We start from the raw sequence: 26,848 nt of genomic DNA, 5'->3' as shown, positions 1-26,848 counted from the left end.
GAAGCGAACAGAAGATATCTGACACGAGGCTGACATTCTACCATCTCATTTCGCAGTCTACTCGACGGTAATGCTGAATGAGATGAAATGCACTCCATCGCTGCTCCTCAACTCTTCCCTGACCTCGATCCGTTTGATCTCGACCTTCAGATCCACCTTGGTGACCTCGCCGACCTCCTTGACCAGTTTCCGAAACGTTGAATCATCATGCCTATACATTTTGCCGCTACGCGGGTTGGCAGGATGATCCTGTTCCCTCGCTTCATCCACGGCGGTCTGCCTGCCGAAAATCACTGAACCGGATTTTGGTTTGAGCAGGCGGACTGTACGCGACATGACGTCCACCTGGTCTTCCCAAGAAAAGAGGTGGAAGAAGGACGCTGCGTTGATCATGTCGAACTGCTTGCCCGCGAGACCGCCGAGGTCGTCGCTAAAGAGGTCTCCTGCCGTGAACTGGCCTGCAAGGCGATCGCGGTCCTGGAAGAGGTCGAAGCCGAGATCGACGAACCTCTGCTCCAACTCACTACCGAACACGCTGGTAGCGGGAGCGCCATCGTAGACGAGTTTGCGGACGTCTTGGCCGAAGCAACAGGCGACATCGAGCAGCGTTTGGCCACCTTTGAGACGCTCGAGCACTTGCGGATAGCTTTCCCTTTCGCTGATGCTGAAGTCAAGGAAGGAATACCTCCCGATGCAGGGGTATTGAAAGACCTTCCAGGCTCTTTCCCTCTGTTGCACGGCCATTAGTATCGTGCTAGGAGATATCTCTGCCGGTCATGCCGCATCGAAGCAGGACTTACTACTTCGCGGACGTGCGAGACGAGTCTGTCTTCGGGGATGCCGCTGTATTGGATCAGAATGTCGTGTGCTTCCTTGCTGAGATCCGGATCCTCCTTTTGGTAAGTTGACTCAGGATCATGATCGACCCATTTAGTTGTATTGGCTGTCGTCATGATGGCGAGTTCGTTATGATAATGGTGTGCAGCGAATGCGATGTGACCAGGCTATTGTTTTGCGGACGAGAATGGCTTGAAAGAAGAAAAAGATTCATGCGAGGCATATACTTCTCATATTGCAACGCGGTCGCAGCTTCCTATGTCATTGATGAGGTAATGTCCCGCAGCACCCGGTCGTGGATCGACAACACAGACCGCCTCAAGCTCGAACTGACGAAGCGCCAAAGCGGCCAAGTCCGGAAGTTCGGAAATCTCGTTAGCGCAAAATCGCAAAATCGCATTAGCGCGAAATATGTCGAAGTGTCGTGTTTTGCAAATCTCTAAATAGCTATATATGTCCCTAGGCTACATAAGGGCTATATAAAGTAAGGATAGAATATATAGAGATGCCGGACCGAGCGATATTGCGTATTTTAGTTATCGCAATATAGCGAAAATGCGACCTTTTTTTTCCCGCATTTTCGCTATGTCGAATTCTTACGAGGGAGATACGTATTTTGGAATCCGAATAGGCTGCACGTAGTGTAAAGTTGTAGGTAGCGCGTTAACTACTCGGCTACTCGAGGCTATAAGGTTAAAGGTATATATACGGACAAAATTTCTCGGCTTCTTACTCGCTGGCTAACCCCTTCACCCCGCTTATAGCCTAGTCTCGATTAGGTTTAATATAAGAGGCTCTGTTTAGTATTTAGGGAACCGCTATGCGGAAGTAGGGTTATGTAGCTTCTTTGCGTAAGGGGTAGTAATGCCCCGGCCGGTCGATATTAGGCATTGCGTACTTTTCTTAGGAGAGTGCCTAGTAAATCGTCCGGTCGAGACATTTTTGTTTTAGCAGTTTATTCTATATTATATTTTTTAATTAAGCTTTACTAGTCCGCTAGTTTATGAGTTTATTAGTCTGTTAGTCTATTAGTACGTTAGTCTATTAGTTTATTAGTTCGTTAGTTTATTAGTTCGTTAGTTTATTAGTTCGTTAGTTTATTAGTTCGTTATTTTATTAGTTTATTAGTCTGTTTATATGTTAGTCTATTAGTTTGTTAGTTTATTAGTTTATTAGTCTGTTTATATGTTAGTCTGTTAGTTTATTAGTCTATTAGTTTATTAGTCTATTAATTTATTAGTCTATTAGTCTATTAGTGCGTTAGTTTATTAATTTATTAGTCTATTAGTTCGTTAGTTTATTAGTTTGTTAGTCTGTTTGTACGTTAGTCTATTAGTTTATTAGTCTATTAGTCTGTTAGTCCGTTGGTTTGTTAATCTATTTATTTACTTATTAATTAACTTCTATTATAAACTTAACGCTATTAGAGTATATTTTTAGTCTCTTATACTATTAGCTACTAATCTAGAAAGTATACTCTTACTTTAATACATCTATGTTTAAGCGCTTTTCTTACTTTAAACTATAGTTAAAGATTCTAGGTAGAACGTTATATATCTAAAGGCTAGAATACGTACGCTCTTATATACTAGACTATATATAAAAGAACTAAGTCGCCTATACTAAGAAATACTTTCTTAGGGCTTTTAGGGCTTTTATAGCTATATTAGCTACTATATAGGTAAATAGCTAGATTTAATAGCATATTCCGACTTCTACTAACGTATAGTCTATACTATATTAATAGCGTTGTTATCTAATAAGTAGTTACTTAGTTATCTAAGTAGAGAGAGGTAGCTAAAGCGACGAAGTCGACGTTCCGCGAGGGAAGCCGCTAAGGCGCTTGTAGAATTGAGCGACTAATTAGACGCGAGTAGCGGCCAAACTAGTTTTTGGCTGACTACCTACAACTTTATATTGCACTACGTGCAACCAAAAGTTATAGTATCGACAAAAGTCTTAGTCGCAAACTCTAAATCTCGAAGCTCGAAGTTCGAAGTTCGAGATTCGAGATTTAAGATTCGAGATTTAAGATTCGAGATTCGAGATTTCGATAACGTACCTCCCTCGAGGCATATCTTTATTAATAACGAAGAAAGATAGCTATCTATATAGCGAATAATTCGACGCCTTATAGAGCATATAAAAGAGTAGAATACGTCGTAGAAGGCCGGCCTCTTATATAGGAAGAGGCTGCCTTTCGAAGTAGGTATTTCTTAGAGGAGAAGGTATTTTGCGCTAATACGATTTTGCGATTTTGCGCTAACAGAATTTCCGAACTTCCGGACTTGGCCACTTAGGGCCTACCTAGAACTCAACTCACGCATAGGACGCTGCAAGTAAAGTTGCCTCGCACTTCTCACGTTCACCACATCAGCTCTCCCTGAATGTACCTACAATGGCACAAGAACAACAACGGAGCTCATGGAAGGGGAGTTCATGACGGAATGAGGAAGCTTCGTCGGACTTAAGCAATCTGGCCCGCTTGTTACCGGAGATCTGGCCACGACCGGACGAAACATTAGGCGAAGTCAGGCTAAAGCCGGCCCAATGTTCTTCTTCTTCCTCGCTATGGCTTCAGCCTCCCATGAAGGATCCAATGAAGGATCAAGGGGTCTAGCGCATGTCCAAACGCATTAATGCCTACCAACGGAGCCACAAAAGCCACAGCTGAAGATGCCTCCGGACGGACGAAGCGACCTTGCCCGGCCGGCCGATGTAGTGGACAGTAAGCCCGAAGGAATACACATAAGAAGGCAGCTGCTCCTAATCGACACTTTCTTCACACGATCAACACAGCTTCGTACTCATCTGCCACACGCAACAACTCAATCCAAGCACCTGACCAAACCGAACAAACATGTCTTCGTCCAACCGCATCTCGAAAGTTGCCTTCGTGGGAGTATGTATACAGTCTGTCGGGTGCTTGTGGAGTTCCAGCTAACATCGTCCAGGCCGGCGGCCGCAGCGGAGGCTACATGGTCGACGAATTGCTCAAGACCGGCAAGCACACAGTAACCGCAATCACGCGCAAGGAAAGCACCAACAAAGTCCCGGACGGTTGCCAAGTCGCAAAAGTCGACTATGCCGACCCAGACACTCTGGTCGAGGCACTGCGCGGCCACGATGCATTGATCATCACAATGTCCACTTCAGGCTCCTCGGATCAGCAGCTCGCGCTCATCAAAGCTGCAAGCGAAGCCGGAGTCAAGTATGTGCTACCCAACGAGTGGGGTCCGGACACCGCCCACCCAGGGTTGATGAAAGACGTCAGCCTGTTTGGTGGCAAGGCGCCAGTCCGCAAAGCCATCGAAGAGATGGGGAATATCTCATGGATTGGCGTCGCTTGCGGCTTCTGGTATGAATGGAGTCTGGCGATCGAGAACTCCTACGGGTTCGACTTGAACAACAAGGCCGTGACGTTCTTCGATGATGGAGAGACCAAGACGTCGACAAGCACCTGGGCACAGCTCGGTCGTGCTGTCGCAGCGTTGTTGAGTCTTCCGATTACAGCGGAAGGAGCCGATCTCAAAGCATGCTTGGAGAACTTCAAGAACGGCATGGTCTACATCAAATCCTTCACCGTCAGTCAAAGGGAGATGTTCCAGTCTGTTCTGCGAGTGACCGGCACGAAGGAGGAGGAGTGGAGCATCTCTTACGAGCCAAGCTCGGAACGCTATGCCAACGCCTTCAAGGCTATGCAAGGCGGCGACAGGACGGGATACGTTCGTGTGATGTGAGTTCATCGACTCCCGCGTCTTGTCTTGCTCCCAGGACAGATGGCTAACCCCATTCGTCTGCAATAGGTACACCAGAGTGTTCTATCCAGACGGATCTGGCGACTTCGAGAGCAGCAAAGGCACAGCGAATAAGTTGCTCGGCTTGCCCGAGGAGGACATCGACGAGGCGACGAAGTACGCGCTTGAGCGTGCGAGGACCAACCCGTGGGGTTGATTGTGAAGACGTGATGATGTAGGATTGATGGAGAGTTTTGTCCTTGAACTAAACATGCCATTCGGGTAAACACCGGCGACAAATATAGCCCTAATTCAGTCGTCTGTGCACGTTCACGACAACATCTCTTGTTCCTCTCCTGCAATGGAAACATTTCATCCACCATTGACCAACAACATCAAGACTTGTCAATGCGACGATCTTTGAGGACGCCATACATCAATCTGGCGAGCCTCTCCTGCTCATCTGCCGAGTTCCTGCGTCGAAAGGCGGCACTGCCGCGATTTTCTCAGACCAAAGCCGGGCGGCAAACCGATGGCTGCCAGGCTCTAATGGCACCTTCGACAGACAAGGTTGCATGCGATGCAGATCTGTTGCTTGCGTCCGGATACGCCGACTCATCGCATACAGCCAACGGATCTCTGCGCCTCATTGCAAGCGCCGCGGCAAAGAACAGGACGATAGACCGACGACCTCAGCCATGCCTCCGGATGCTTGCGCGATCGGGTGCCCTAGCCCGGCGCAGATTTTCTTGGATGTCGTATGCGTCTATTCGATATGCAAGCTCAGCAATGCCCTCCCCAGCATGTTGTTGGTCTGTTGGCAGAATGTGCATGCGGCACAGTGATCAAGTCATATCCTGGCAACACCTGCCTTCGAGTTGTCACACGGTATAAGTTACATTGATCCTTCACAGACCATCTCCTATTCAGTCATTACTACTTCTTTCACATCGACTACCGCAGTCTGGATTTCAAGAGAGTCCACCTTGCACCTTGTACAGCATTTGGCCAGGCTACCAGAGAGACAGGATACGAATGAATGTCAAAGCTTTGAAGCTCCTCATACATCGAACAGACCTATCCGAGCAAACGTCTCGCCTTCTCGTGGAGGCAGAAGTCTAGGACACGCACACATCTTCCAATCGACGCTGCCATCGACTCGCGATGCCTCAGCTCCCTCTCGACCGGTCGAGCTCAGCGGAGCCACCAAGCTCACCGACCAAGCGTCACCCCATTCATGCCCTGCGCAAACTCCTCCTCATCGCCGGCGGTCTTGGTCTCCCCTTCTTTATATTGTCCGTCGGTGGCTTGCTCTCAATCCTCGTCTTCGGCAGCATCATTTTCGCCATGTCCGATCTTCTCATCTACTTCCAGGACCCCTCCGACAGACCCAGGTGGCCGCTGAAGAGATTCGTGATCGGGGATCTGGTCTTCACAATGCTTCATCAAGTCCTCTTCTGGGCGGATGCGGTCACTTGGATTTATTCTTGGTACTACCTGTCGATCTTTGGAGCTCTTGCTAGTGTTGTGGCGGGATCATATTCGTGGGTTACTTTCGTCCTTCGCGCTCGAGCTGGTGCTGGATGTCGAAAATGCTGACGGATATCTGTAGCATAATACACGCCTTCTCGTTTTACAAACAGCTCGTGGCGTGGTACAAACAGAAATGGCAGACCTCTCAAGACTCTCAACCGAAAGAACCCTGTCTTCGCTGCGGCTACGTGGAAGAGGTCGAATCCGCACCGTGTTGCACCTGCGCACCACACGCCCGCATACCCGCTGCCAAGCGCAATTACCCTGCCAATCTGGCTACGTTCGTTGGTCCATCGGCAGAAGCGGTGGAAGAGAGTCTCCTCACGCCGGCAAGCCAAAGTGCGATGGAAGAGGGGCTTTTAGGCGGATATGGGGAGAGCGAGGGCTATGGGACAATTGAGGACGACGAAATCGTGCAGGCTGGAGAGACGCTTGGGGTCAAGGGAAAGAAGAAGAAGAGAGTTGTCTCAAGAGGGTGAGATTGTGGGTCGAGCAAGGTACAGTGGCTGTCACGCTGTCGAGCTGACAGAATACATCGAGGACTATCACACCACTTCATCCAATCCAAGACCTTTCTGATCACCACTCTTGCTCAAACACACTCACCTCCTCGCACCCCCCGGCTTCACCTGGGCATCGTCAAATCTCACCATCTTGTTTCCTTTGCCCTTGTCGGAGATCACGAACCCGCTAACCCAAGGCAGCACCTCCGAAAGCTTCTTTTGCCAACATTCCTCCGCAATATCGAACTCCACTCTGATAAGCGGACACTCGATCCGCGCTCCCAAAGTCTGCTGCTCGCCCAGCGCCAGCCGGTCTTTCAATCTCGCAAGCGTGATGTCGCCGACGACGACCACTTCCTTCCAGGCTCCGTCGTTGTTTACTTTGTATCGCATCTTCAGCTTAGGGATCGGTTGTTGCGCAGCCTGCTGCTGTGCTCCTGGACCGGCCGGGATGCGGTTGTAGTCCACCGAGAAGACATTCTGGACTCGTCGGCGGTATTCGTCTTGCATTTGTCTGACGTACCAGTTGGGCAGGCCGTTGAGGGTTGTTGGGTAGAGGGACATGATTGAAATGTGAGCAGGAGTTAGGAAGGGAAGCTTGAATCGTTGGAAGAATGAAAGGTCAGTTGTGACGACAGGACGGATGGGCTATATACGGGCTATGCGTGATCGATTATGCGAGAATCGTTTGCTTCGATCGGGATATGAGTTACTTGATGCTGATCGCAGCCGCAACAATCGATCGGTCGACGTCGACTCTACGGTCTGCAAGTACTTGCTACACGGGAGATAAGATATGATCTATCAATGTTACGGCGCTACAGGAGATATCTCAAATGACAATGCACTTGCGTTCTGCCGCGTGGGTCCTCGTGCGTCTAATCACAGTACTGAGTAAACAGCTCAACTTGATCTTCAAAACGGTATCAAGTCACAACCACCTGCTACGAACAACTCACTTCTTCACCTCCACTTTCCCTTTCCCCTTCTCGCCTTCCGCACGATCAACCACGATGAATCCAGTGACCCAACGTTCCACCGCTGACAACTTCAGTGCCGTACGCTCATCCAACCAAACCCTATGATCCCATGTCGTGAATGGAGTCACCACCCTGGCCATCAAGCCGTGGCCTTTCTCCCTCGCCAACAGTCTCTGTAATTCTCCCAGCGTCATATCGTAGACCTCAGCATTATTCGTCCATGTTGTATTGGCGGCTTTCCGCCATCGGATGCGGATTTTGGGCGGAGGCTTGGCTGCTCTTTGGGGGCGTCAGTGGGGGAACGAGAAGTGCAGGGGAATTTGGACGTACGGATGAGCAACTGCTGCTTCCTGGCGCTGCTTCTGGCGTTTTCGTTCTTCTTGGTCCTTGTGTAGGCCGTTGAGCATGGCATTGTTGAGTGCCATGGCTGTTTATCTGGGTCTTAGAGAGAGTTGAGTTGCGATCGTGAGACACTTTGCACTGGCAGGAACTTGGTATATGTACACTATGTCTAGCGGCGTCTACGAGCTTGTGGTTTGCTCGTTGGAGAACCAGATTGTTTGGCCTTGATGGCATCTAGATCCGATTAGTCCGACGCCGATGAAGATGGAAGACACAGAGGTTGAGAATCTTGCAAGGAAGAGCCGCACAGATGACACGGTGGGGTTGTGAACGAGATACAGGTACTACATGGGCAATCTAAAGTACAGTCTGTTCCCCTCATGTCACCTCAGATCACTTGCAAAAACACCAGCATAGCTCACCCCAACAACCAGAGCAAGCAGATCTCAAAAGAAATGTCCCTCGATGACAGTATCGACTTGAGCGGAACGGCAGAGCTCGTCGTCGACGGCGCAGAGAGGGGAGCCGCTCGAGACATCGCGCTTGGTCTCGAGTTCCGGAATGGGCGGAACGGTACCGCAACGCACGGGATGATCGCCTGTATCCGACTGATCGTGTCCCTCGGTGACGATATCGATTCGAGCGGGATCGCCTTGAGCGGAACGGCAGAGTTCATCGTCGGCGGCACAGAGAGGGGAGCCGCTCGAGCCGTCGCGCTTGGCGACCGGAGTGGAGGAGCGGACGCTGTTCTCTTCAATCTCCTGGAGGGAGAAGGGAAGACCAAATGGGAACGGCAGGAGGTTTCGGTGTTCAGCTGGAGCGGTGTTGACGGCGACCGGAGTTTCGACCTCTCCTGGCTGATCGGGCATCATCGTGGGGATGATCGGCTCTGCGCGAGCTTCGTTGGAGAGTGGGAGGGCGGCAGTGGTGGCAGGCTGATCGATGGCGGCGATGACCGGACCGGGCATGTTCTTGATGTTGCCCAACATTTCGGGGGCTTTGGCTACGGCTGCGAGGACATTCGACATGATTTGCGAGACGCCTTGCTTTGGAGCGGGCTTGACAGGCTTCGGAGCGGCATCCTCGGTGACGTTGTCCGGAAGGACAGGATCGATGACCAGCCAAGGGTGATCGGGAGAAGCAGGTTCCTCAGAGACGACATCTTCCACGACCGGGTCGACAAGCAGCCAGTCGTGATTGGAAGCAGCAGGTTCCTCGGCGTCGACATGCTCAACAGGAATCTCCTGCCTCTTGTCATGACGGTCGGCCGGCCCAGCGTGCTCATTGTGCTCCTCGGCCACATGGTGCAAGAATTTCCCAGTCACGGCCGAGAAAGGGTCCATGATCTCTTCGTCCTTCACGTCACGAGTCGCATGGCCTTCCTCATCGGACTTGGCCCCAAGAGTGTCTTCCCCGGAGTCCTTGGTCGACGCACCGGAGTCCACGGTCATCTCGTCGCGTTTAGACGGCTCACCCCATCCGAGTTCGTTGCCGCCGTTGCCAACTCCGGCATTCATAACGTCGGGATCCATATCGTCTGCCGACAGAAAGGTAAACGTTGGGCGGGGAGCTGTGGCCGCCCATTCGTGCAACGCAGCTGCGAGGTAGCCAGCCATCTCTGTGGGCGCGGTCGGTGTGGAGTGCTCGTCCGAACTCGTAGTGGCGTGGTCAGAGGCAGTCGAGAGAGAGACAGAAGAGGCAGAAGAGGTGAGATACTCCGCGACCTGGGTCGGGGCGGAGTATACAGCCGAGACAGCGGAGGCAGGGTAACCGGTGGGAGAAGCAGAAGTCGAGGCAGAGAGAGCGAGGTAATCCACCACCTTGTCGACGTAATACTCCACCCCACTGGTGGAGGCCGCGTCGCTGGCAGTGGCGTGAGACTTGCTCACATAGTAGCTGGCCGGGATGACTCCCGCAGCGACGAGGCTGGTGAAAGCCATGAAGGCGAGGAGGGTGCCTCGGAGAGACATGGCTGTGGGTGAGTTGGTGTCCGGAGGTGGTTGTAGAGGTGAGGCAGAATCACCGTGTGTGAAAGTGGTGAAGGAAAGAAGTGAGAGCGCGGAGGGAGGTGAGATCTTTGTATTTGGGAGATGCCATTCTTTTGCGACGCTGCCATATCTTTTGGTGTGCGTGCCAGCTTCTGAGGACGTGCTGAATACCATGGGAATGGGATTGATAGCTTTGGTTCAGAACATGATGAATAGTTGGAATGACCTACCGAAATCACGACGAGCTTTCGTAGCGCGATGTATTCTATCGGTCTTCCGAGCGAAGACTTGAAGAATACTGATACGTTTCGGGCATTTGGCCATGGTAGAGGCTGGAATGAGACCTTCTGGCGTCTACACGCGCCAGTTCGCCGCAATCACGTCCTCTCCGGTCAGGCCGTTGCATCGGCGTCCTGTACATTCCAAGCTTGGGTTGGCAGCAAGAACCACTAGTGTGCTGTTCGTCTGGGCAGTAATGTTAGCTTTACGACAGTCAGTTGAGGTTGCAAAAGGTGGCAGCGCCGAAGTGGAGGTCCGTCTCTACAGTGCGTGCGGCACAGGTTCGAGATGAGAATGTGGCAGACACATCGTCTTCAGTGTCACCTCACATGGGACTTCGGACCAGAATCTATCCCGACCGGCGTAGATTTTCAGATGCGTATCGGTCTGTTCAAGATACGGGATGACAGGATCAGTAGGTGTTCTGTATGAGCCGTTCCCAGAGTACCATCGCGTGTCGTGAGGAGCCGCTATATATCGTTCAATTCTCCGGTTTGCGCTTAGTAGCTTTGAGAAGAGCCTTTCGTGAGTGGCCCAGCGGATCGTGGCCGACTTTTAGTACTCCGACTGGGCGATATGCAGTCCCAGAATATCCAACAAGGTATCCATCACTGGACATGGTCGTCTTGCCGTAGGTGCCATATGACATCCACCTTGGTCGAAGAGGTGTCGTCCACCGGCGGAAGCTCGGAGGATCACTCATCGTGTCCGGCCTGGACGATTCGACTGTCTCGTGTCAAGAAGGAAGAGATGGCTCCACGTGGCGCTTCCAGCTGGCCAGACCTCGAGCAGATAGGGAGACCATCGATGTATGTCCAGCCCGTCGTAAGTCTTCTCCGGCCGGAAGCATACCAGTAAGATAGTCCTGCCATGTACAGATCGACAAGTAGACAGCAGTTGGAGGAAGATCGGGTTCCATCGTGCTGAGGTCGAACGAAGACCCGACAGCCGCATTTGCCGATCAGTAATCCAGTAATCATCACGAACAGACGGAGGCAGGTCCGATTCTATCAAGTGATCAAGGGTCTCCGTCTGCCTCGGCTTCCAGCTGTCTCGTTGTTGCGGCCGAGAACATTACCGACCTGGATACATAGATATACACTCTTACTCTCCTCCAGGCTCACGGCACTGGTATAGATCATACCCATTCCTCCCTCTACCTCACCACCACCACCACCTCACCGCCGCCATGCCTTTCAACACCGCCCTCACCCGCAAGCTCGGCATCAGAGGTAAACATCCACCACCTAGCAACACTCCCCCACCACCACCAAGCTAACCTCCCCTCAGTCCCCGTCGTCCAAGGCGGCATGCAATGGGTCGGCTACGCTGAAATGGCCGCTGCCGTCTCCAACGCCGGCGGCCTCGGAATCATCACTGCCCTCACCCAACCCACCCCCGAAGACCTCCGCAAGGAAATCCGCAAATGTAAATCCATGACCGACAAGCCCTTCGGCGTGAACCTCACTCTCCTCCCTTCCATGCAACCTCCGGACTACCCAGGCTACGCACAAGCCATTATCGACGAGGGCATCCGAATCGTCGAGACAGCCGGCAACTCTCCCGGACCCATCATCAAGCAGCTCAAGTCCGCCGACCCACCTTGCGTGATCCTGCACAAGTGTACATCCATCCGCCATGCTTTGTCCGCGGTGAAGCTGGGCGTCGACTTCCTTTCCATCGACGGCTTCGAATGCGCCGGCCACGTCGGTGAAACGGACATTACCAACCTGATTCTCCTCTCCCGCTCCCGCCAGGTGATGCCCATTCCCTTCATCGCGTCGGGAGGTTTCTGCGACGGCTACGGACTCGCGGCTGCATTGAACCTGGGAGCTGAGGGAATCAACATGGGAACAAGGTTCATGTGCACGATCGAAGCGCCCATCCACCACAACATCAAGGTGGCCATTACCAAGGCTCAGGAGACGGATACACAGTTGGTATTGAGGAAGTGGAGGAATACATCGAGATTGTTCAAGAACAAGGTCTCTAGCGAGGCGTACAAGATTGAGAACTCTCCCGAGACGAAGGACTTTGAGGCGGTGGGACCATATGTGAGCGGGAAGAGAGGTCGTCAAGTGTTTTTGAACGGAGATCCAGACTACGGCGTAAGTTTTGAGATCGCTGGATTTATATTGGAATATACTGACATGTTGCTTTCAGGTCTGGACCGCTGGTCAGGTCGTCGGTCTCATCCAGGACATCCCCACGTGTGCGGACCTTGTCAACCGCATTGAGGCGGAGGCGATCGAGAGCCTGCAAAAGACGACAAGTTTGATCGTCGACAAGCAGCCACCACCAGACATTCAGGGCAAGCCCGCGAGCGAGATCCAGGCGAAGTTGTAGAGAAAGAGGCAAGTGTTTGGATCTAGATCGGATTTTGGTTCGGCATGTGAGAGCGATATGAAATGATATGAGCAATGTTGTTATACTCACGTTATCTGCGCAAACCACCACTCCAATCCACCCGCGAATAGTCACTGCTATGAGCCCAGCCACACGTTTGATTAACAACAATGCATCCTCCTCAATCGCACCATCAGTCGCGATGGTCCTTTAGCTGCCAGTGAACTACGTCATGGTCTCAGCTGTCGAGGGCTCGGCGCGAAGGATCGTGGATGAGGCTGTACCCAACTGGGCTTGAGTCAAGGTGGTATGCCGACGACGGATCTACACTCGGTGGCTGTGCCCAGGTTTCTCGAAAGATGATGATGCGGGCCGTATATATTATGACCTGCAGGCGATGTAAAGCGACGACCGCCTTCACTGACACCTCACCAACCTAGAAACCCTATCAAGATCCAGAGTCACTCCCAGACTCAGCGCAATGTCCAGCTCCGACGAAGAAGACAACAAGTCATGGAATCCTGCCACCGAAACGCATCCCAGCATCGACCTCCCCCTAGCCTTCAAAATCTACTGTGCCAAATCCCGCCTCACCCACTCGGAGTTCTACATCGCACACGAGAAGAACAAAAGACTACACGCCATCTCCGGCGGCTACAAAGGCTGGCTCAAATCCACCGTCGGACTCCACCAAGGTCCCAGCATCGACACCCCAACTCTAGCCAACGCCATCATCAAGCACAAAACAATCGAAGTCACCCTCCCGACTGGCACCACGTACTCCATGCAGGACTGCTCCTCCTTCAAAGCCCACCTCCACTCAGCCTCCGAATTCGACTTTGAGTTCCCCATCCCCGGAATCCCCGCGCCGGAACATTTCGAATGGCGACGTTCCCAAGGCCCCGAGGTCGCGAGTCTGGACGGTCGCGGTAAAGGGGGATGGGTTCTGCTACGGGTGGCTCACGGCGCTGATGGAGAGGGGGAAGTCGTCGCCGCGTACTCGGTTGACCTGACTTCGATCAAACTTTCGGGCAATTTTGCGTTTTTCAATAGTGGTAGGACGAGTGAGATGGGAGCGGATTGGGTTGTTATGGTTGTTGTCACGGCGTTGGCTCTGGGGCAGAAGAAGAGGGACGCGATGAGTGGGATGGTTGCGATTTCGAGTGTGTGATTGAAATGGTTGGAAGCTCGCTGCTTCACTCCGTCATCTAGCCCTGCCCTGCTAGCGATTCGCCTTCCACCACTCATCCCACTCCCTCTCATCGTCACCATCGTATCCTTCGTCGCTAGACTCATCGCCGGTATACCCAAGACTATCAGCCTCGGACATTTCACCGTCCATTTCATCGATCTCGTGCTCGTCGAACACCCAGATCCAGTCGTTGCCCCAGTTCCAGCCGTTGCCTTCAACAAATTCCTCGACGTCGAGGTCAACGACGCTGACGTCCAGATCCATCTCAATATCCTCATCATCATCTCCGTAACCTCCATCTCCGCTGTCACCCAAGTCTCCACTGAAAGGCATCCATGCCTCCGGTCTGCGCGGCTCAGGACTCACCGGCTCGGCGAGACTGTCCACAGGTGAGTTGTGCTGCTCGAGAGGCGGAGACCGCATGGCGACATGGTGATGGTTCGGCGTGTTGTGCCAGGGTGCTGCGCGGCAGGGAGCGCGGGCCTGGCAGCCGCAGGTGCAGGCGCGGTGGTGGTGGTTGCGGGTATGTTGGGTGTAGGGAGGCATGCTTGTTGAGTGGGACTCAAGGGACTGAAGCCTTGGGAGGGTTGGGAGTCTGGCTGGGGCGAGTTGATGATGGCTAAAGGTGCTGCCGGGCGGGAGGCTGTAGTAGAAGGAGACGAGACCAGCTCGAGGAGAAGGTTGAAGTTGCGGAGGATGGAAGTAGGCTGGAGTAGAGATGTTGGAGCAATGCTGTTTGGTGATCTGGAGCGCAAGTAATGCCGGTATATATACATGCCTTGCCGTGTCGTGTTGCGACTGTTCGCGGCGTTGAGACGAGACACAGATGTCTTAGACCTGACGTGAGCTGAGACTTGCTGGTTGTGAACTGAACTGTCCGACCGAAGGCTGTCTCGACACTGTAGACGCTGCCATTGTCCGAATACCTTCGGCCGATGCGATGGACAAGGAGTCGTACCAATAGGTGAATCTAAAAAGGGCGCGTTCAGGGGCGATTTGGAGACATAACATGCTGACAGTGGGTCGCCTCACTATCTCGGCATCAGCGAAGGCGATTGATGAACGTGAATTGACAAAAGAAAGACGATTGAGATTGTCGCCGACAAATGAAGCTACCAGAAACCCCTGAGTCCTCCCAAAGTCCTCCCCAACTCACTTTCAACACCCTACCACACGCCTTCGCCAAACCCCGCCGCGCACTGCTCTACCACTTTGACATCCAATTCTTCCTCACATCCTCCCACCCATCCTTACGATCGTCGTAGTCCTCCCAATCGTCATGCTGCTGGAAGCCGTCGTTGTAGCCTCCACGGCCGGCGTTGTCATCGTCGTTGTGCTCGTCGTACTCGTCCTCGTGGCTGCGGCTGATACCCGCAGAACCGATGCGGACTTGCTGAAGGTCTTGATGGTGGTCGTTGAGGAAGCGGTGGCGAGGGCCACGGGCGGTGCGGGGCATTGCTGCTGTTGGACCGAGGCTGGGAGGTGGGCTGGAGGTGGGCTGCAAGTATTGCTGGCGAGTGGGTTTCGAGCGAGGCCGGCTCGCTGGAGTGTGTCGAACGAGTCTGGTGGGTTGTGGCGCGAAGTGTCGACGAGACCAGCTCGAACGGGACTGTTGGTTTGGATTTGTGGTGGAGTGGGAGAGGTCTGGATGAGATGCTGGCTGATTTGGTTTTTGGAAGAGGACACCTGGGGTATATAAAGTGAGTGGAAGAGGATACTACCTGTACGATGTGATTGCTACAGCGAGTCCGATCGTGTCGTTGGGTGTTGTGGTGCTTTGTGCTATCGTCACTGAGACTCTGCGTGTCGTGGCTGACAGTGAGACATGCAGTATGCGGAGAGTATGGTCGCCAGACGATGGAGTTCGATCATGCAGACCTAAGCCACGATCAGTAATAATGGTGTTGTATCCAAATATGTCGAATGTGAATGTCTCGGGCAGGTGACTGGTAGATGCAACACCCCGTGAGGTTTGTCCGTGAGATCGGAGTTGTTTCGTCTTGTACAGTGGCCACTGCACTCTCCGAATCAGAGTGCGTGCGTCGTTCATGTATACAGCAACCCAGCCGTTGCTTCGCCATGCAGCGAGCTATCTATACAGTCTGCCGCATCAGCAGAATTCCAGCCAAGTTGATTTCGATCGGGGAGCGGCCTGCTTCTTTCCGTTCAACCCTTCTTCTCTTTCTCTGCAAAGTCCGAGGCCTGCAAATTCCTCGTCATGCTAGGCAGCTTTACAACAAGTCCATCGATTTCTTTACTCATCACGACCTGGCATCCCAATCGACTCGTCTCTGTAAGTCCGAAAGCAAGGTCAAGCATGTCGTTCTCATCGTCTGATGGTTCCTCCTATATCAAGTATTAGCCAAGGTTACCCTTCCAATCAGATCTTCAACTGCATACCATCTTGTCATATATGTCCTCGTCCTTCACAATGACATGACACGTACTGCACGCACAGCTCCCGCCGCATGCACCCTCCATTTCCAAATCATTTGCTTGTGCGATGTCCAACAAGTTGTCGCCATCGGCGACCTCGAATGTCGATTCTTGCCCATCCTTGTCGATAAATGTCACTTTTCTTTCCTCGCCCGGCTTAGGTGGCGTGAGGTCGCCGTGCTGTCGCACAGAGGTCGTGTGGAATGTCCGATGAGGCGAGGAGGTGTATGAACGATGCGAGCATCGGGCCGGTATAAGAGGGAATCCACTCCGCGTACTCGAAGCGTATGCTCTTTGCGATGGAAATGTGGATGGACTGGACCTCAGCTGCCGACTAGCATTGGTCACATGGTCTCGTGAAGCCGTTCGCAGACTCGTGGTCGCCGTCCGTGAGAGTGCCAGGCATTGCGATCGCAATAATGTCCTGGACTGCATGGTGTGAAGTTTGTAGATGTCGAGGAAATAATCTCAGTGTCGAGACGACGTCAGCAGATATGCATGAAGTCTGGAGAGACCGATCGGCAAGGAAGAAGATCTCGGGGATGGCTTGTTGAGCCGACGCCATCATCGGGGAGCTTTCCACTTCCAACTCTTCTGGACTTGCACAACATCACACTCCTGGACGACCTACGCCACGGATCCGCGAGACCAGCCGCTTGACCTACTGAATACCTCGCAAACCGCCATGGACAAGGACCGATTCCCCATGTCACCCTCACGCGAGCCTAATCCGTTGCGACCATACTACATACCACCTTCGATAGGCTCCTCCTCACCAAATATCTCCGCCTCCACTGCGCAAGCATCTCATATCAACCGACCGACACAATCAGGATCATCATTCTCCGACACTGCGCGTGACTACCTCCCGGATCTGGATCTCAAATCTACAACAGGCGAAGCATGGCAGACCACGAGGAGCTTGATCGACACCCTAGCATGGCGATACACATCCATCCTCCTCGCGCAGCCGTTCGATGTCGCAAAGACAATACTGCAGGTCTCGCTACCGCAGGCGACGGGGATTGAAAGCACGCCAAAGAAGAGGAGAGCAGGGAGTAGCTCAAGAGGCAGGACATTCGATGCGGAGGACCCATATGCGAGCGACCACAGCGATGACATGCCAGACTACTTCTCATCAGCGGCACCACGAAGCCGATCACCACGGAGGAGGAAGAGGACACCACCAAGTCATGATACCTCCCCGTCACCCACACCACGGCCTCGATCGCGCAGACAACAGGATGCTTCGGAAGATGTGATGATACGGCTTAAGAAGCCCGCGAGCGTCATGAATGCCATCGCAGCTCTATATAACACCTCTGGCGCGGTCGGAATGTGGCGAGCGAGTAACACCACTTTCCTCTACTCCATCCTTCTCCGAACTACCGACTCGTTCATCCGCAGTCTTCTGCTCGCTCTTCTCGGCCTACCAGACATTCCCGGTCCCGATCAAGGCGGCCTCGCACCTGGTCTGACCGTCGCAGGCGCCGCTGGCTTCAGCGGCATCGACCTGTCAGATAGTCCCAACGCTATTGGGTCTATCATCGTTATTGGCATATCCAGCTGCCTGACAGGCCTCCTTCTTGCGCCCCTCGACCTCGTCCGGACTCGTCTGATAGTTACACCTGTCTCCGAGCCACCACGCGGTCTGATACAAAACATTCGACGTCTTCCAAACCTTGCTCCATCTTCTCTCTGGCTTCCGACAGCTCTCTACCACTCCATCCCGAACGTCTTCTCCGCCGCTACCCCGCTCTTCCTTCGTCGCCAACTACGCATCACACCCGAGCTTTCCCCTTCAATATGGAGTCTAGCCAGTTTCACGACCACCCTCACTGAGCTCTTCATCCGATTGCCTCTAGAGACCGTCGTTCGCAGAGCACAAGTCGCAGAACTCAAGGCGGCTGCAACAACGAAGCAGACAGATCTGCAATTGATCGTGGACCCGGCGCCATATGTTGGAGTCTGGGGGACGGTGTACAGCATCTTATATTTGGAGGGAGAGACGACGACGAAAGCGGCGAATGGCATGTTAAGGACAAGAAGAGGGCAGGGCACGTCAGGGCTTGTCAGAGGATGGAGGATTGGTTTCTGGGGATTGGTGGGCGTCTGGGGCGCTGGTGCGCTAGGCCCGAGGGATGCTAAGGGCGGCGGGTTTTGATGATTGAACGGATATGCGTTTCATGGTTCAAGCTTGTTGCGATTGCTGATGATACCCTTTATTATGAGGTCTTTTGGATGTCTCTGGAGGAGACCACTCTACTCTACTAAGTTGCTGAACCCGTCGTTGCAGGACATAGTTTACAGCTCTACAAAGCATGACGATTTGGAAGACATGAAACCGAAATGCAAAGGTTGTGCATCCTTCCGGTTGACAAGAGGACTCCCGGAAGGACAGCTTCACTGTCGCTGTTGACGGCTGGCAATCGTGTTTCCTGTCATTCCGAGTTACATGTCCTGCCAAGTTACCTGTCATGCTAAGTTACTTGTACGAAGTACTACAGACTTGCCTGCCCTACCCTACTATACCTTTTCTACTAATAAGCTGTCCTTGCTACGTTGAATGCCTGTCCTGCTATATCACCTATCCGTTACACAGATCGTCCTGCTAAAATACACGGCTGTATTGTTTAGATGCCCTACTCATCCGGCATGGACAGTACCTATAGACTTGGCAAGAACGACTTGGAGGCACCTACCCGCTCAGGGCCGTGTGACCGAGGCTTTGAAGCTTTCATCTCCACACGCCGACCATCCGACGTCTCTCCACACTCACACGGCCATGCTCTGCGTCTAATAACCACTACATATATCCTCCATGTCCTTCCATCAAGATCCGTCTCTCCGAGCGCAATCGGTCTCGTACGCACAGAACGACTCCGAAGAGCGTGCTCCCAAACGTCCACGCTCGGGAACAGAGACCACTTCTGGCGATGTGACGGCCTCCATCTCAGGTGAGGCTACCACCAGTGGTCCAGAGAACAATGCACGTCTCTACAGCTGCGGCAAGTGCTCCAAAAGCTATGCGCGCCTGGATCACCTCTCACGCCATGTGAGAATGCACACACAGGAAAAGCCATACGCGTGTCAAATCTGCACAAAAGCCTTTGCAAGAGCAGATCTCCTAAAGCGGCACACTCTCGGCCACTCCAAGGATGATCCCCAGTCAAAGCCACCGGTCATTCAACATTCGCGAGTTTCCCAAGCGTGTGAGGCGTGTGCTGGACTCCACCTCAAGTGCGAAGAGGAGAAACCTTGCAAACGGTGTACCAAAAAGAATATTCAATGCAACTTCACGCCGAATTATCTGCCCAACGAGATGAATCAGGAAGCGAGCCAACAGGGCGCTTCATATGAGCATCAACCTCAGCAGCCACCCCGAGAGCAGCAGCAGTATCATGAATCGCAACAACATCAGCAGCAAGAACAGCATCATCAGCAGCAGCAGCAACACTACGTTGGTGATCCTCAGCACCAACATCATCACCAACATCAAATGCAAAATATGCAGCACATCCAGGCAATGCAGCAGCAAACACCGCCATTGCAGCATCGGAACTCCTTTGGTCATCCCAACCAAGCGCCTTCAATGCAAATAACCGAACAGAGTGCGCCCATGCAACAGCCGCACGGTCAGATTGGCATGGGAATGGAGGGCGCCATGATGCCACCTCAGACGCCTGGGAATATGTTTGACTACCTTCGAGGCAAGATGAATTATGATGAGAACCAGTCGCACGTGCAAGTTGTAGACTTCCAGCAACAAGGACCATGGACTCCGCGAGAATTGTTCGACTTTGGCGTTGACACGAATATGGAGCTGAACGACATGGATTTGACATTTCTCGATACGTACAACCATGCAAATCCCTTCGATCTGCGTACTCCGAGCATTGGCTTCCCAACTGCCGGTTCAGACACCATGCCGAGCTTCACTTCAGCACCAGTGCCTCCAATGGACACCGCTGCTCTGCCAAAGGCGTCTGTCTGGCGGTTTCGACCTCTCTCGAAGGACTCTGGCAGTGCCGAACAGGTCAATCTTTCACTTCCGACCCCGACGAGTCTCGACATCGATCGAAGGGTGACGTGTGAACCTCTGTCTCAAACCTCTCGGGACAAGATACTGGCCATGATTTTGAGTACTTGTAAGCCCAACAGCATACCGCGTGCAGTGGCATGCTTCCCTTCGATCGGACTGCTCGATAGCCTCTTCCAGTTCTCTTTGACATCACCCGGCTCTCATGCGAAGCATTGGATCCATGCTCCGACTTTACTTGCAGGACAGACACGACCTGAGGTTCTCGCAGCAATCACTGCTGCCGGAGCTGTCCTGACACCCGATGCGTCCATTCGAAAAGTCGGCTACGCTATTCAGGAAGCAATTCGAACAGCAGTCGCGGTACAGGTCGAAGAAGACAACACCCTGATGCGCGATTTACAAATAATGCAAGCTTCTCTGCTACAGCTCAAGATTGGTCTCTGGAGTGGCGACTCTCGCAAGATGGAACTAGCAGAAGGCTTCCAGCAAGTCCTCGTCACTATGGCACGTAGAGGAGGCCTGTTCCGCCGCGGGACCTACGAGCGCATCGTCCCATACGCAGAGGATCAAGGCGAAGTCCTCGAAGGCAAATGGCGACGATGGGTCAAGCAGGAGTCCCGAAAACGCTTCGCACTTCACCTCTTCCGCCACGACCTCGAAGCCTCCGTCTCCCTCCTCAGCAGCCCACTCATCTCCTACGCCGAGCTCTACCTGCCCCTACCCGAGTCCGAGAACCTCTGGCACTCTCCATCCGCAGAATCATGGAAAGCAACGTACATGCGCAACACCGGTCCTCGTCACGAACGCCAGCCGTCTCTAGTTGACTGCATTCAAGATCTCGACATCCTCGCCGTGCGCGACATCTTCGTCGACCAACGCCAAGCATCCATGGCCGTCCTCGGTGCCGCCTGGCGTATGATCTGGGAGTTTCGCCAGCTCGACTCCACGATGAAAGACACTCACAACCAGTGGAACAACGGCAACATGCTGATGTCTACCCGCCACGCCGAACTCACAAAACTCATGCAGTGCTTCCGCATTTCCTCAGTCGAAGACACAAAAGTGACCCTCATCGTCGAGCTCCTGCTCATGCACCTCCACATGTCTCTCGACGATGTCCAGCTCTTCGCAGGCGTCGAGGGTGAAGAAGAGTCTCGCCGCGTATACCCCTCGCTCGTACAATGGACCCGTACCGCCACCGCTCGACAAGCCCTCTGGCATGCGGGTCAAGTTCTTCGCGCCTCCCGCGATCTCCGCTCAGGTCTCGTGTGCGACTTCGCGGCGATAGCAGTCTATCAAGCCAGCTTAGCATTCTGGTCCTACGGCATCATCACACGCGCCACAGAGCCTGGTCCGCCGCCCAGCAACAACGGCGTGGCGTTCTTGGATGGAGAGGAAGACAACGCTGTCAAGCGGTGGTTGGTGCATGGCAAGGGAGCGGCTGCGATACGGACGTGGACGGCCAAGGCACAGAATGAAGGCGCCGCACTGGTCGCGGATCCAAATGATGTTGTGGGCGCAGTGGTGCTGTTGATGAGGAGGAGTCATCATGAGACGAGGAATCCGCCGCTGGTGGATAATTTGATCAATATTATGGAGGGGTTGAGAAAAGCGGCGAGGATTTCTTGAAGGGACCGGGATGGCACCTTGTTCACGATTGTATGCATTACGACTTTGCTCATGCGATATATTAGTAGCGTACATATGTGCCATTACTTTATCAATGACGCCTCTTGTTCGAAACACATATACGTTGGTCATTCGTGATATTGCAGCAGCGGTACCTTACCCCTTGCTTTGCTCAGAGCACAAGCTTCCGGATTCCGCTGCCTCATCAACTCAACTCAGAAACCCGATGGTCCGCAGAGCATCAGAACTCAGACTTCTCGATGTAGTGTATGCCGTCAATACTTCACCCGGCGCGTTCGTCGTCAGCGAAGGCCTCTGGCAATGTGAAGAAGTGAAATTCACCTCATGCGAGCGGGACGCCGGATCCGGACAAATCTGGGGCTTGATGGCAAGAACGATCACCTCCACCACGATTCTGGGCAAGAACACATGCAAAAGAAAGGCAGTCACAAGCTACGGCAAGATTCACATACGGCAGGAGCACGTTCCAGAAAATCAACATGGCCTTCACTCTTCTTTCGACGGTCCAGCAATCGCATAAAGTCGTCGGACTGCAATTGGAGAATCCGAACAAAGCACATCCTCATCACCAACTCTGGGTCAGACGCTTTCGGCTGGTTGGGTCGACATCGTACCGTCGAACAAAGCAGCCGCGAGCCTTGGAATCCAATCGACCAGCCCAAAGCTTCCAATTCCCACCTTGAATGGGTGGGCACCTGACTGAACAATCGCTCACTTCACCTTCTCCATACGACGATCGTGCTTGCGATGGAGGAAGCCAACACTGCTGCGCGTGGCCGTACAGCTACACTGGATGTCAACTCAACCGTTCGGCCTGGCCTCCTCGTCAAGCTCGACTTCAGCCCGATTATGACGACCAGCACCGACGCTCCGCCCGAAGATGCGACCGATCCGACCGCAAGCTCCATCTTTATGCCACGACCCGCGCAGCCCCCACTACAACCCATCCAGCCCGAGACCACATCGATACGGAATGAAAACGTCCACTTACCTTCGCTGTCCGACTTTGCACCAGAAATATCCTTACCTATTGTCGTTTTACCTCACCATCAATCTACCCAGAACAATGGACGGCTCACGCAGAAGGAGAAGCCACCGAGCAACGACAGCCAGACCGGCACGGAAGAGACATCCTTTGCGCAGGCGCTTCTACAGCTGAAGCACGGCCATGCTAGCTCTTTATCTCACGATGCGGTGACATTGCCTGTGATCGCAGCCGGATCAAGGCTTCCGCCCAAGATGGTTTTCGCTGGGCCAGATGAGCCTACACCACAGAAAGAGGTGGTGACGGTGGAGAAAGCAAGTGTGAGAATATCCGAACCTGAGTCAGACTGCATCAGTGTCCACAGGCCACGTCCGGCGGGTGAGGATCTCGTACACCTTGAAGACCCTCCTGCCGAGCAGGCATCGGAACCAAGGGAGGAAATGGAGCAGCAGGAACCGCGATCAGATGCCAGCTCGACACAATCGCTGATCGTGGTCATGCGACTGCCACATGCAAGATCCAATAGCATGCAGCTGTCTATACCAGCCGCACCGACATCCGAAGACATCACCTACCCGTCACCACAGACTCATGCTACAACACCCAGCGAGGTTGCAGGTGCATCACCACCAGCACTGCAGCATTCCGAAATGCCCACGCCACCTTCAGATGCCGATATGCAGGAACCCGATGTCCCAGTGGACCCCACCGGCTCCAACGAGATTGAGCCGGCGCAAAGTCAAACCGCACCAGTCGTGCTTCCTGTCGACATGATGAAGTTTGAAGCAGGGCTGTACGCTCGGGAGCGGAATCCCAGAAGAACCGCGACGCGATTATACAGCGAAGTGAAGACACCCGAGAAAGCGGCACGACCGAAGCCACCGCCAAAGGCCAAGCCTGCAAAGGCGTTTGTCCAGCCATCACCGCCACAGCGAGTATCTGAAAGAACCAGCAAGCGCGCGCGTGTTGAGAACATCCCCTCCCCGGACAAGCGTCGCAAATTGAGCATCGCATCGGCATCCACCTCTCGACGAAACTCATTGGCCACGCGACCAGAAGTCGAAGCGAAGCCATTCTTCACGCTGGACGGCGGAGAAGCGCGACCAACCCGCGATGTCGACTACGACCAAGAGTATGTCGCGAAAATCAGCGAGGTTCTCGGAAGCGCCAGCAAAGCCAAGGTGGCTGATACCCACAAGCAGCAGGCCACACGCATACTGTATCTCTTGCAACAGGCCAAGCCCGCATCAGTGGACGAGGCACTCTACCTTACAGCATCCGAAGCTGAAGAGCATCTCCGGCCAGGAAAGTTCACCAGACAGATCATCGTCACCGCCGAACAACAGCCTCTGCCCCTGCAGACCATCGATCAATTCCTGAACGAGTTTTACGAGGATGAGGTGAAGGTCTGGATTCAAGACTCCTCAGCCCGACCCAGCAAGAACTCTCCCAACGTACGACAAGTCAAGATCTCCGCGGTGAAAGAGCGCATCCTCGGCGGAGCGACCAAAAAGCCCTGGAATCTCCTCGAACTGGCCACGCACCATGAAGATGGCCTCCGCCCTGCATTTCTCAACAACGAAGACTGCCGACTCCTCACCAAACTCAAGATCCCCGGCGCCGCCGACGAAGCTCGCCGCCGCACCTACCCCCAAGGCTTCAAAGAAGTCGAGAAATGGGCCCTCCTCGCCCAGGCTGGCGCTCTGACCGAACCCCACCAGGACTCGCACGGCTACAGCACGTACATCACCATCAACGTCGGCCACGTCGGCTTCGGCTGGTTATCCTCCCCTACAGACGCCGAGCGTGCCCAATGGCGCAAAAAGCCTCTGAGCTACACGGGCGGCACATGGCGGTATGTGGTGCTCAAACCCGGCCAGACCGTCTTCTTCCCCGCAGGAACTGTGCATTTCGTCTTTCGTCTACCGTCGGCGGGCAACAGTCTGGCGTTTGGAGGACATATTCTGCGGTGTTCGAATATTGCGCATTGGGCGAGGACGTTGCTTGAGGAGCGGGACGCGACGGACGTGACGAATGAGGATTTGACGGATTCGGCGACGGGGTATTTGGAGAGGGTGGGACGGTTTGTGGAGCAGGCTGTGAAGAAGGGGGAGGTGGAGAGGTGGGGTGGAGGGGAGGAGGTGGATGAGTTTTTGAGGTTGAAGGAGGAGTTTTTGAGGAGGAAGTGAGTGTGAGAGGGAGGGAGGGAGTTGTTGTTGTTGTGAGGTGTGAGATGTGGTGAGGTGCACGGACCTGGGACCGGATCCGGAGGGTGGAATTTGGGGGCTGAGATCATAGATGTGAGAGGTGGTTGAAGTCACAGAACGAGCAGTAGTATTGTTAATATCATCATCGGAGAGGGAAGTCTGATCGAGAAACGCCTTGATGGTGACTCTAGAGTAGACGTCCCCGGCGGCTATAGGCTCAAGTCCTCTGGACCCGTTATATTCCCATATTCGACCATGCATTCTCCCATCTCCATCCCAGTCTACGGACTGGCGGCTGTCTCCCAGCCTTCTGCGGACATTGCGTATCGACCTCCTGCTGAGCGAAATGCGACATTTTGGGTATATATCGCTGTCCTGACTTTGCCGAGGAGGCTTGACGAGTAGTCTGTGAAGGTTTGTCTGACCGGATCTGCTAAGTTCGGAGGATCCACGTATGCCGTGACTCCGGATTTGCCGCTTGCTGGCTGGTGTCGTCGAAGCAGACATTGGTCCCGGTTGGCGTGAGATACCAGCCTTCGATATGATTCGACCCGTTGAGCACGAGAGGAGCTCAGACAGACCTCCGAGCAAGCGATGGGCCACCGGCGTTCGAACCTAGAGGCAGGATGATTTGGTCAGGCGCATCCCAGCCTCTCGGGAGCCTCCTTAAAAAGTCTGGACTATTGCGGCGGCGCAAATATCGAAGCCTTCACATATTCATCAGCACGACTCCCCAAACCACAGAAGTTCACAAGACAAACTCACCATAAAGCTCTCCAACCCCCCCTCAAACAATTCATTCCCCACCCCGACCCCACCCTTATGCTCGACGGGAGCGAGCGGCGACTTGACCACATACTCGACATACAGTGTGGCCCAAATCTGATGCAACACGGTGCGCATATTGCCCACCCGCGTATCCGTCAGCAGCACGAGTTTGAGTTGGGTCGGAGTCTCGAAGTAATGCAGTTTGTACTCTCCCGTACGGTAGGAGAGGAATTGATCGGAGGGACCGCCGAGTTGGCGGGCCATGCGGCGGAGAGAGAAGATGGTGCCGAAGATGAGTTTTTGGACGTCTTGGTTTTTGGAGGCGAGTTTGGCGGTTGCTGCGGCGGAGGGGGGGAGGCCTTGGCTGCTGGGTTTGTTGGGTTCTGTGGGGATGGGGGTGGTGGTGGGTGGAGAGGTCCAGCGTTTGGAGTAGATGCATTCGGCTGGGAGGGTGGTGTTAGTTTGGTGGGTTTTCTTGGAGGAATGGTGGGGTTTTTGTTACTGTGTCGGTCGAAGATGTAGAAGGAGTATAGCGACATGGTTGGAGTTGAGGATGTCTCCTATGCGTGACAAGACTAGGCTTGATATCTGCTGTTCTCACGTTTCTTCGCAGCGGGTCTGTCGCATCGTCTTCGGCCTTGATATATCGAGGTACTATCTCATGTCGTTGTTGGTATGGTTGTGGTAGATGGAGAGATGGAGGATATATCTCGCCCAGTACAAGTGCAAGCGAGCCTCCGGGACTCAGTCCGATCGGTCTCTCCACCGCAGCACAGGACAGGACCCACCTTGGAATAGAACTACGACTGTGTCCGTGTCAATCTCACTGCTGCGAAGAAGGAATCCATTCGCCGTGACTTCTCCTGGAAAGGGCATCCGCTTGCTGTACTCTCAAGGGCTCGACGTCCGAATCTCACGCACCGCATTGCATCACCCATTTCTCTCACAACGAATACTATGGTCCTTCCCAGCCCACGGTAGGGTTTCAGACAGACCGGGGATTCCCATCCGTCCACCTCACAA

At 53.5% G+C, this 26,848-nt stretch overlaps 14 protein-coding genes across 14 annotated transcripts; 7 read left to right on the top strand and 7 right to left on the bottom strand.

Annotated features, from left to right (window-relative positions):
- Positions 1-24: 24 nt before the first annotated feature.
- MYCGRDRAFT_61690 (uncharacterized protein) lies at positions 25-1,021 on the bottom strand (the record flags this gene model as incomplete). Its single annotated transcript, XM_003850018.1, has 2 exons — positions 25-729; positions 801-1,021. 2 exons carry the CDS (start codon positions 951-953, stop codon positions 58-60), a joined length of 825 nt encoding a protein of 274 aa, XP_003850066.1.
- Positions 1,022-3,697: 2,676 nt separating this feature from the next.
- On the top strand, positions 3,698-4,911 carry MYCGRDRAFT_74848 (uncharacterized protein; the record flags this gene model as incomplete). Its single annotated transcript, XM_003850300.1, has 3 exons — positions 3,698-3,739; positions 3,792-4,573; positions 4,644-4,911. 3 exons carry the CDS (start codon positions 3,698-3,700, stop codon positions 4,789-4,791), a joined length of 972 nt encoding a protein of 323 aa, XP_003850348.1.
- A 50-nt stretch (positions 4,912-4,961) lies between these two features.
- Positions 4,962-5,829, bottom strand: MYCGRDRAFT_105493 (uncharacterized protein; the record flags this gene model as incomplete). The annotated part of the gene is made up of 1 exon (XM_003850017.1): positions 4,962-5,829. One exon carries the CDS (start codon positions 5,191-5,193, stop codon positions 5,011-5,013), a length of 183 nt encoding a protein of 60 aa, XP_003850065.1.
- Positions 5,830-6,123: 294 nt separating this feature from the next.
- On the bottom strand, positions 6,124-7,174 carry MYCGRDRAFT_95221 (uncharacterized protein; the record flags this gene model as incomplete). The annotated part of the gene is made up of 2 exons (XM_003850016.1): positions 6,124-6,169; positions 6,714-7,174. The coding sequence occupies 2 exons, from the start codon at positions 7,172-7,174 to the stop codon at positions 6,124-6,126; spliced, it is 507 nt and encodes a 168-aa protein (XP_003850064.1).
- Positions 7,175-7,565: 391 nt separating this feature from the next.
- On the bottom strand, positions 7,566-9,902 carry MYCGRDRAFT_95220 (uncharacterized protein; the record flags this gene model as incomplete). Its single annotated transcript, XM_003850015.1, has 3 exons — positions 7,566-7,869; positions 7,921-8,017; positions 8,510-9,902. The coding sequence occupies 3 exons, from the start codon at positions 9,900-9,902 to the stop codon at positions 7,566-7,568; spliced, it is 1,794 nt and encodes a 597-aa protein (XP_003850063.1).
- A 1,384-nt stretch (positions 9,903-11,286) lies between these two features.
- Positions 11,287-12,545, top strand: MYCGRDRAFT_110492 (uncharacterized protein; the record flags this gene model as incomplete). Its single annotated transcript, XM_003850301.1, has 3 exons — positions 11,287-11,431; positions 11,490-12,307; positions 12,363-12,545. The coding sequence occupies 3 exons, from the start codon at positions 11,389-11,391 to the stop codon at positions 12,543-12,545; spliced, it is 1,044 nt and encodes a 347-aa protein (XP_003850349.1).
- Positions 12,546-13,026: 481 nt separating this feature from the next.
- On the top strand, positions 13,027-13,478 carry MYCGRDRAFT_95218 (uncharacterized protein; the record flags this gene model as incomplete). The annotated part of the gene is made up of 2 exons (XM_003850302.1): positions 13,027-13,322; positions 13,445-13,478. 2 exons carry the CDS (start codon positions 13,027-13,029, stop codon positions 13,476-13,478), a joined length of 330 nt encoding a protein of 109 aa, XP_003850350.1.
- Positions 13,479-13,767: 289 nt separating this feature from the next.
- On the bottom strand, positions 13,768-15,193 carry MYCGRDRAFT_95217 (uncharacterized protein; the record flags this gene model as incomplete). The annotated part of the gene is made up of 2 exons (XM_003850014.1): positions 13,768-14,481; positions 14,972-15,193. 2 exons carry the CDS (start codon positions 15,191-15,193, stop codon positions 13,768-13,770), a joined length of 936 nt encoding a protein of 311 aa, XP_003850062.1.
- Positions 15,194-15,903: 710 nt separating this feature from the next.
- On the bottom strand, positions 15,904-16,641 carry MYCGRDRAFT_74842 (uncharacterized protein; the record flags this gene model as incomplete). The annotated part of the gene is made up of 2 exons (XM_003850013.1): positions 15,904-16,083; positions 16,138-16,641. 2 exons carry the CDS (start codon positions 16,606-16,608, stop codon positions 15,904-15,906), a joined length of 651 nt encoding a protein of 216 aa, XP_003850061.1.
- Positions 16,642-16,858: 217 nt separating this feature from the next.
- MYCGRDRAFT_95216 (uncharacterized protein) lies at positions 16,859-18,337 on the top strand (the record flags this gene model as incomplete). Its single annotated transcript, XM_003850303.1, has 1 exon — positions 16,859-18,337. The coding sequence occupies one exon, from the start codon at positions 16,859-16,861 to the stop codon at positions 18,335-18,337; it is 1,479 nt and encodes a 492-aa protein (XP_003850351.1).
- Positions 18,338-19,153: 816 nt separating this feature from the next.
- MYCGRDRAFT_29522 (uncharacterized protein) lies at positions 19,154-19,327 on the top strand (the record flags this gene model as incomplete). Its single annotated transcript, XM_003850304.1, has 1 exon — positions 19,154-19,327. A coding segment is annotated over one exon (174 nt), but the record flags the coding sequence as incomplete, so codon positions are not given.
- Positions 19,328-19,888: 561 nt separating this feature from the next.
- MYCGRDRAFT_46008 (uncharacterized protein) lies at positions 19,889-21,844 on the top strand (the record flags this gene model as incomplete). The annotated part of the gene is made up of 1 exon (XM_003850305.1): positions 19,889-21,844. One exon carries the CDS (start codon positions 19,889-19,891, stop codon positions 21,842-21,844), a length of 1,956 nt encoding a protein of 651 aa, XP_003850353.1.
- A 768-nt stretch (positions 21,845-22,612) lies between these two features.
- MYCGRDRAFT_95214 (uncharacterized protein) lies at positions 22,613-25,462 on the top strand (the record flags this gene model as incomplete). The annotated part of the gene is made up of 2 exons (XM_003850306.1): positions 22,613-25,035; positions 25,249-25,462. The coding sequence occupies 2 exons, from the start codon at positions 22,613-22,615 to the stop codon at positions 25,460-25,462; spliced, it is 2,637 nt and encodes an 878-aa protein (XP_003850354.1).
- A 315-nt stretch (positions 25,463-25,777) lies between these two features.
- Positions 25,778-26,364, bottom strand: MYCGRDRAFT_47014 (uncharacterized protein; the record flags this gene model as incomplete). The annotated part of the gene is made up of 2 exons (XM_003850012.1): positions 25,778-26,268; positions 26,328-26,364. The coding sequence occupies 2 exons, from the start codon at positions 26,362-26,364 to the stop codon at positions 25,778-25,780; spliced, it is 528 nt and encodes a 175-aa protein (XP_003850060.1).
- Between the last annotated feature and the right edge of the window lie 484 nt (positions 26,365-26,848).

The sequence above is a fragment of the Zymoseptoria tritici genome, chromosome 8 (assembly GCF_000219625.1).
Source record: "Zymoseptoria tritici IPO323 chromosome 8, whole genome shotgun sequence".
Lineage (NCBI taxonomy): Eukaryota > Fungi > Ascomycota > Dothideomycetes > Mycosphaerellales > Mycosphaerellaceae > Zymoseptoria > Zymoseptoria tritici.
Note: the sequence above shows the minus strand (reverse complement) of the source record. Positions and strands in the feature narration are given on the sequence as shown.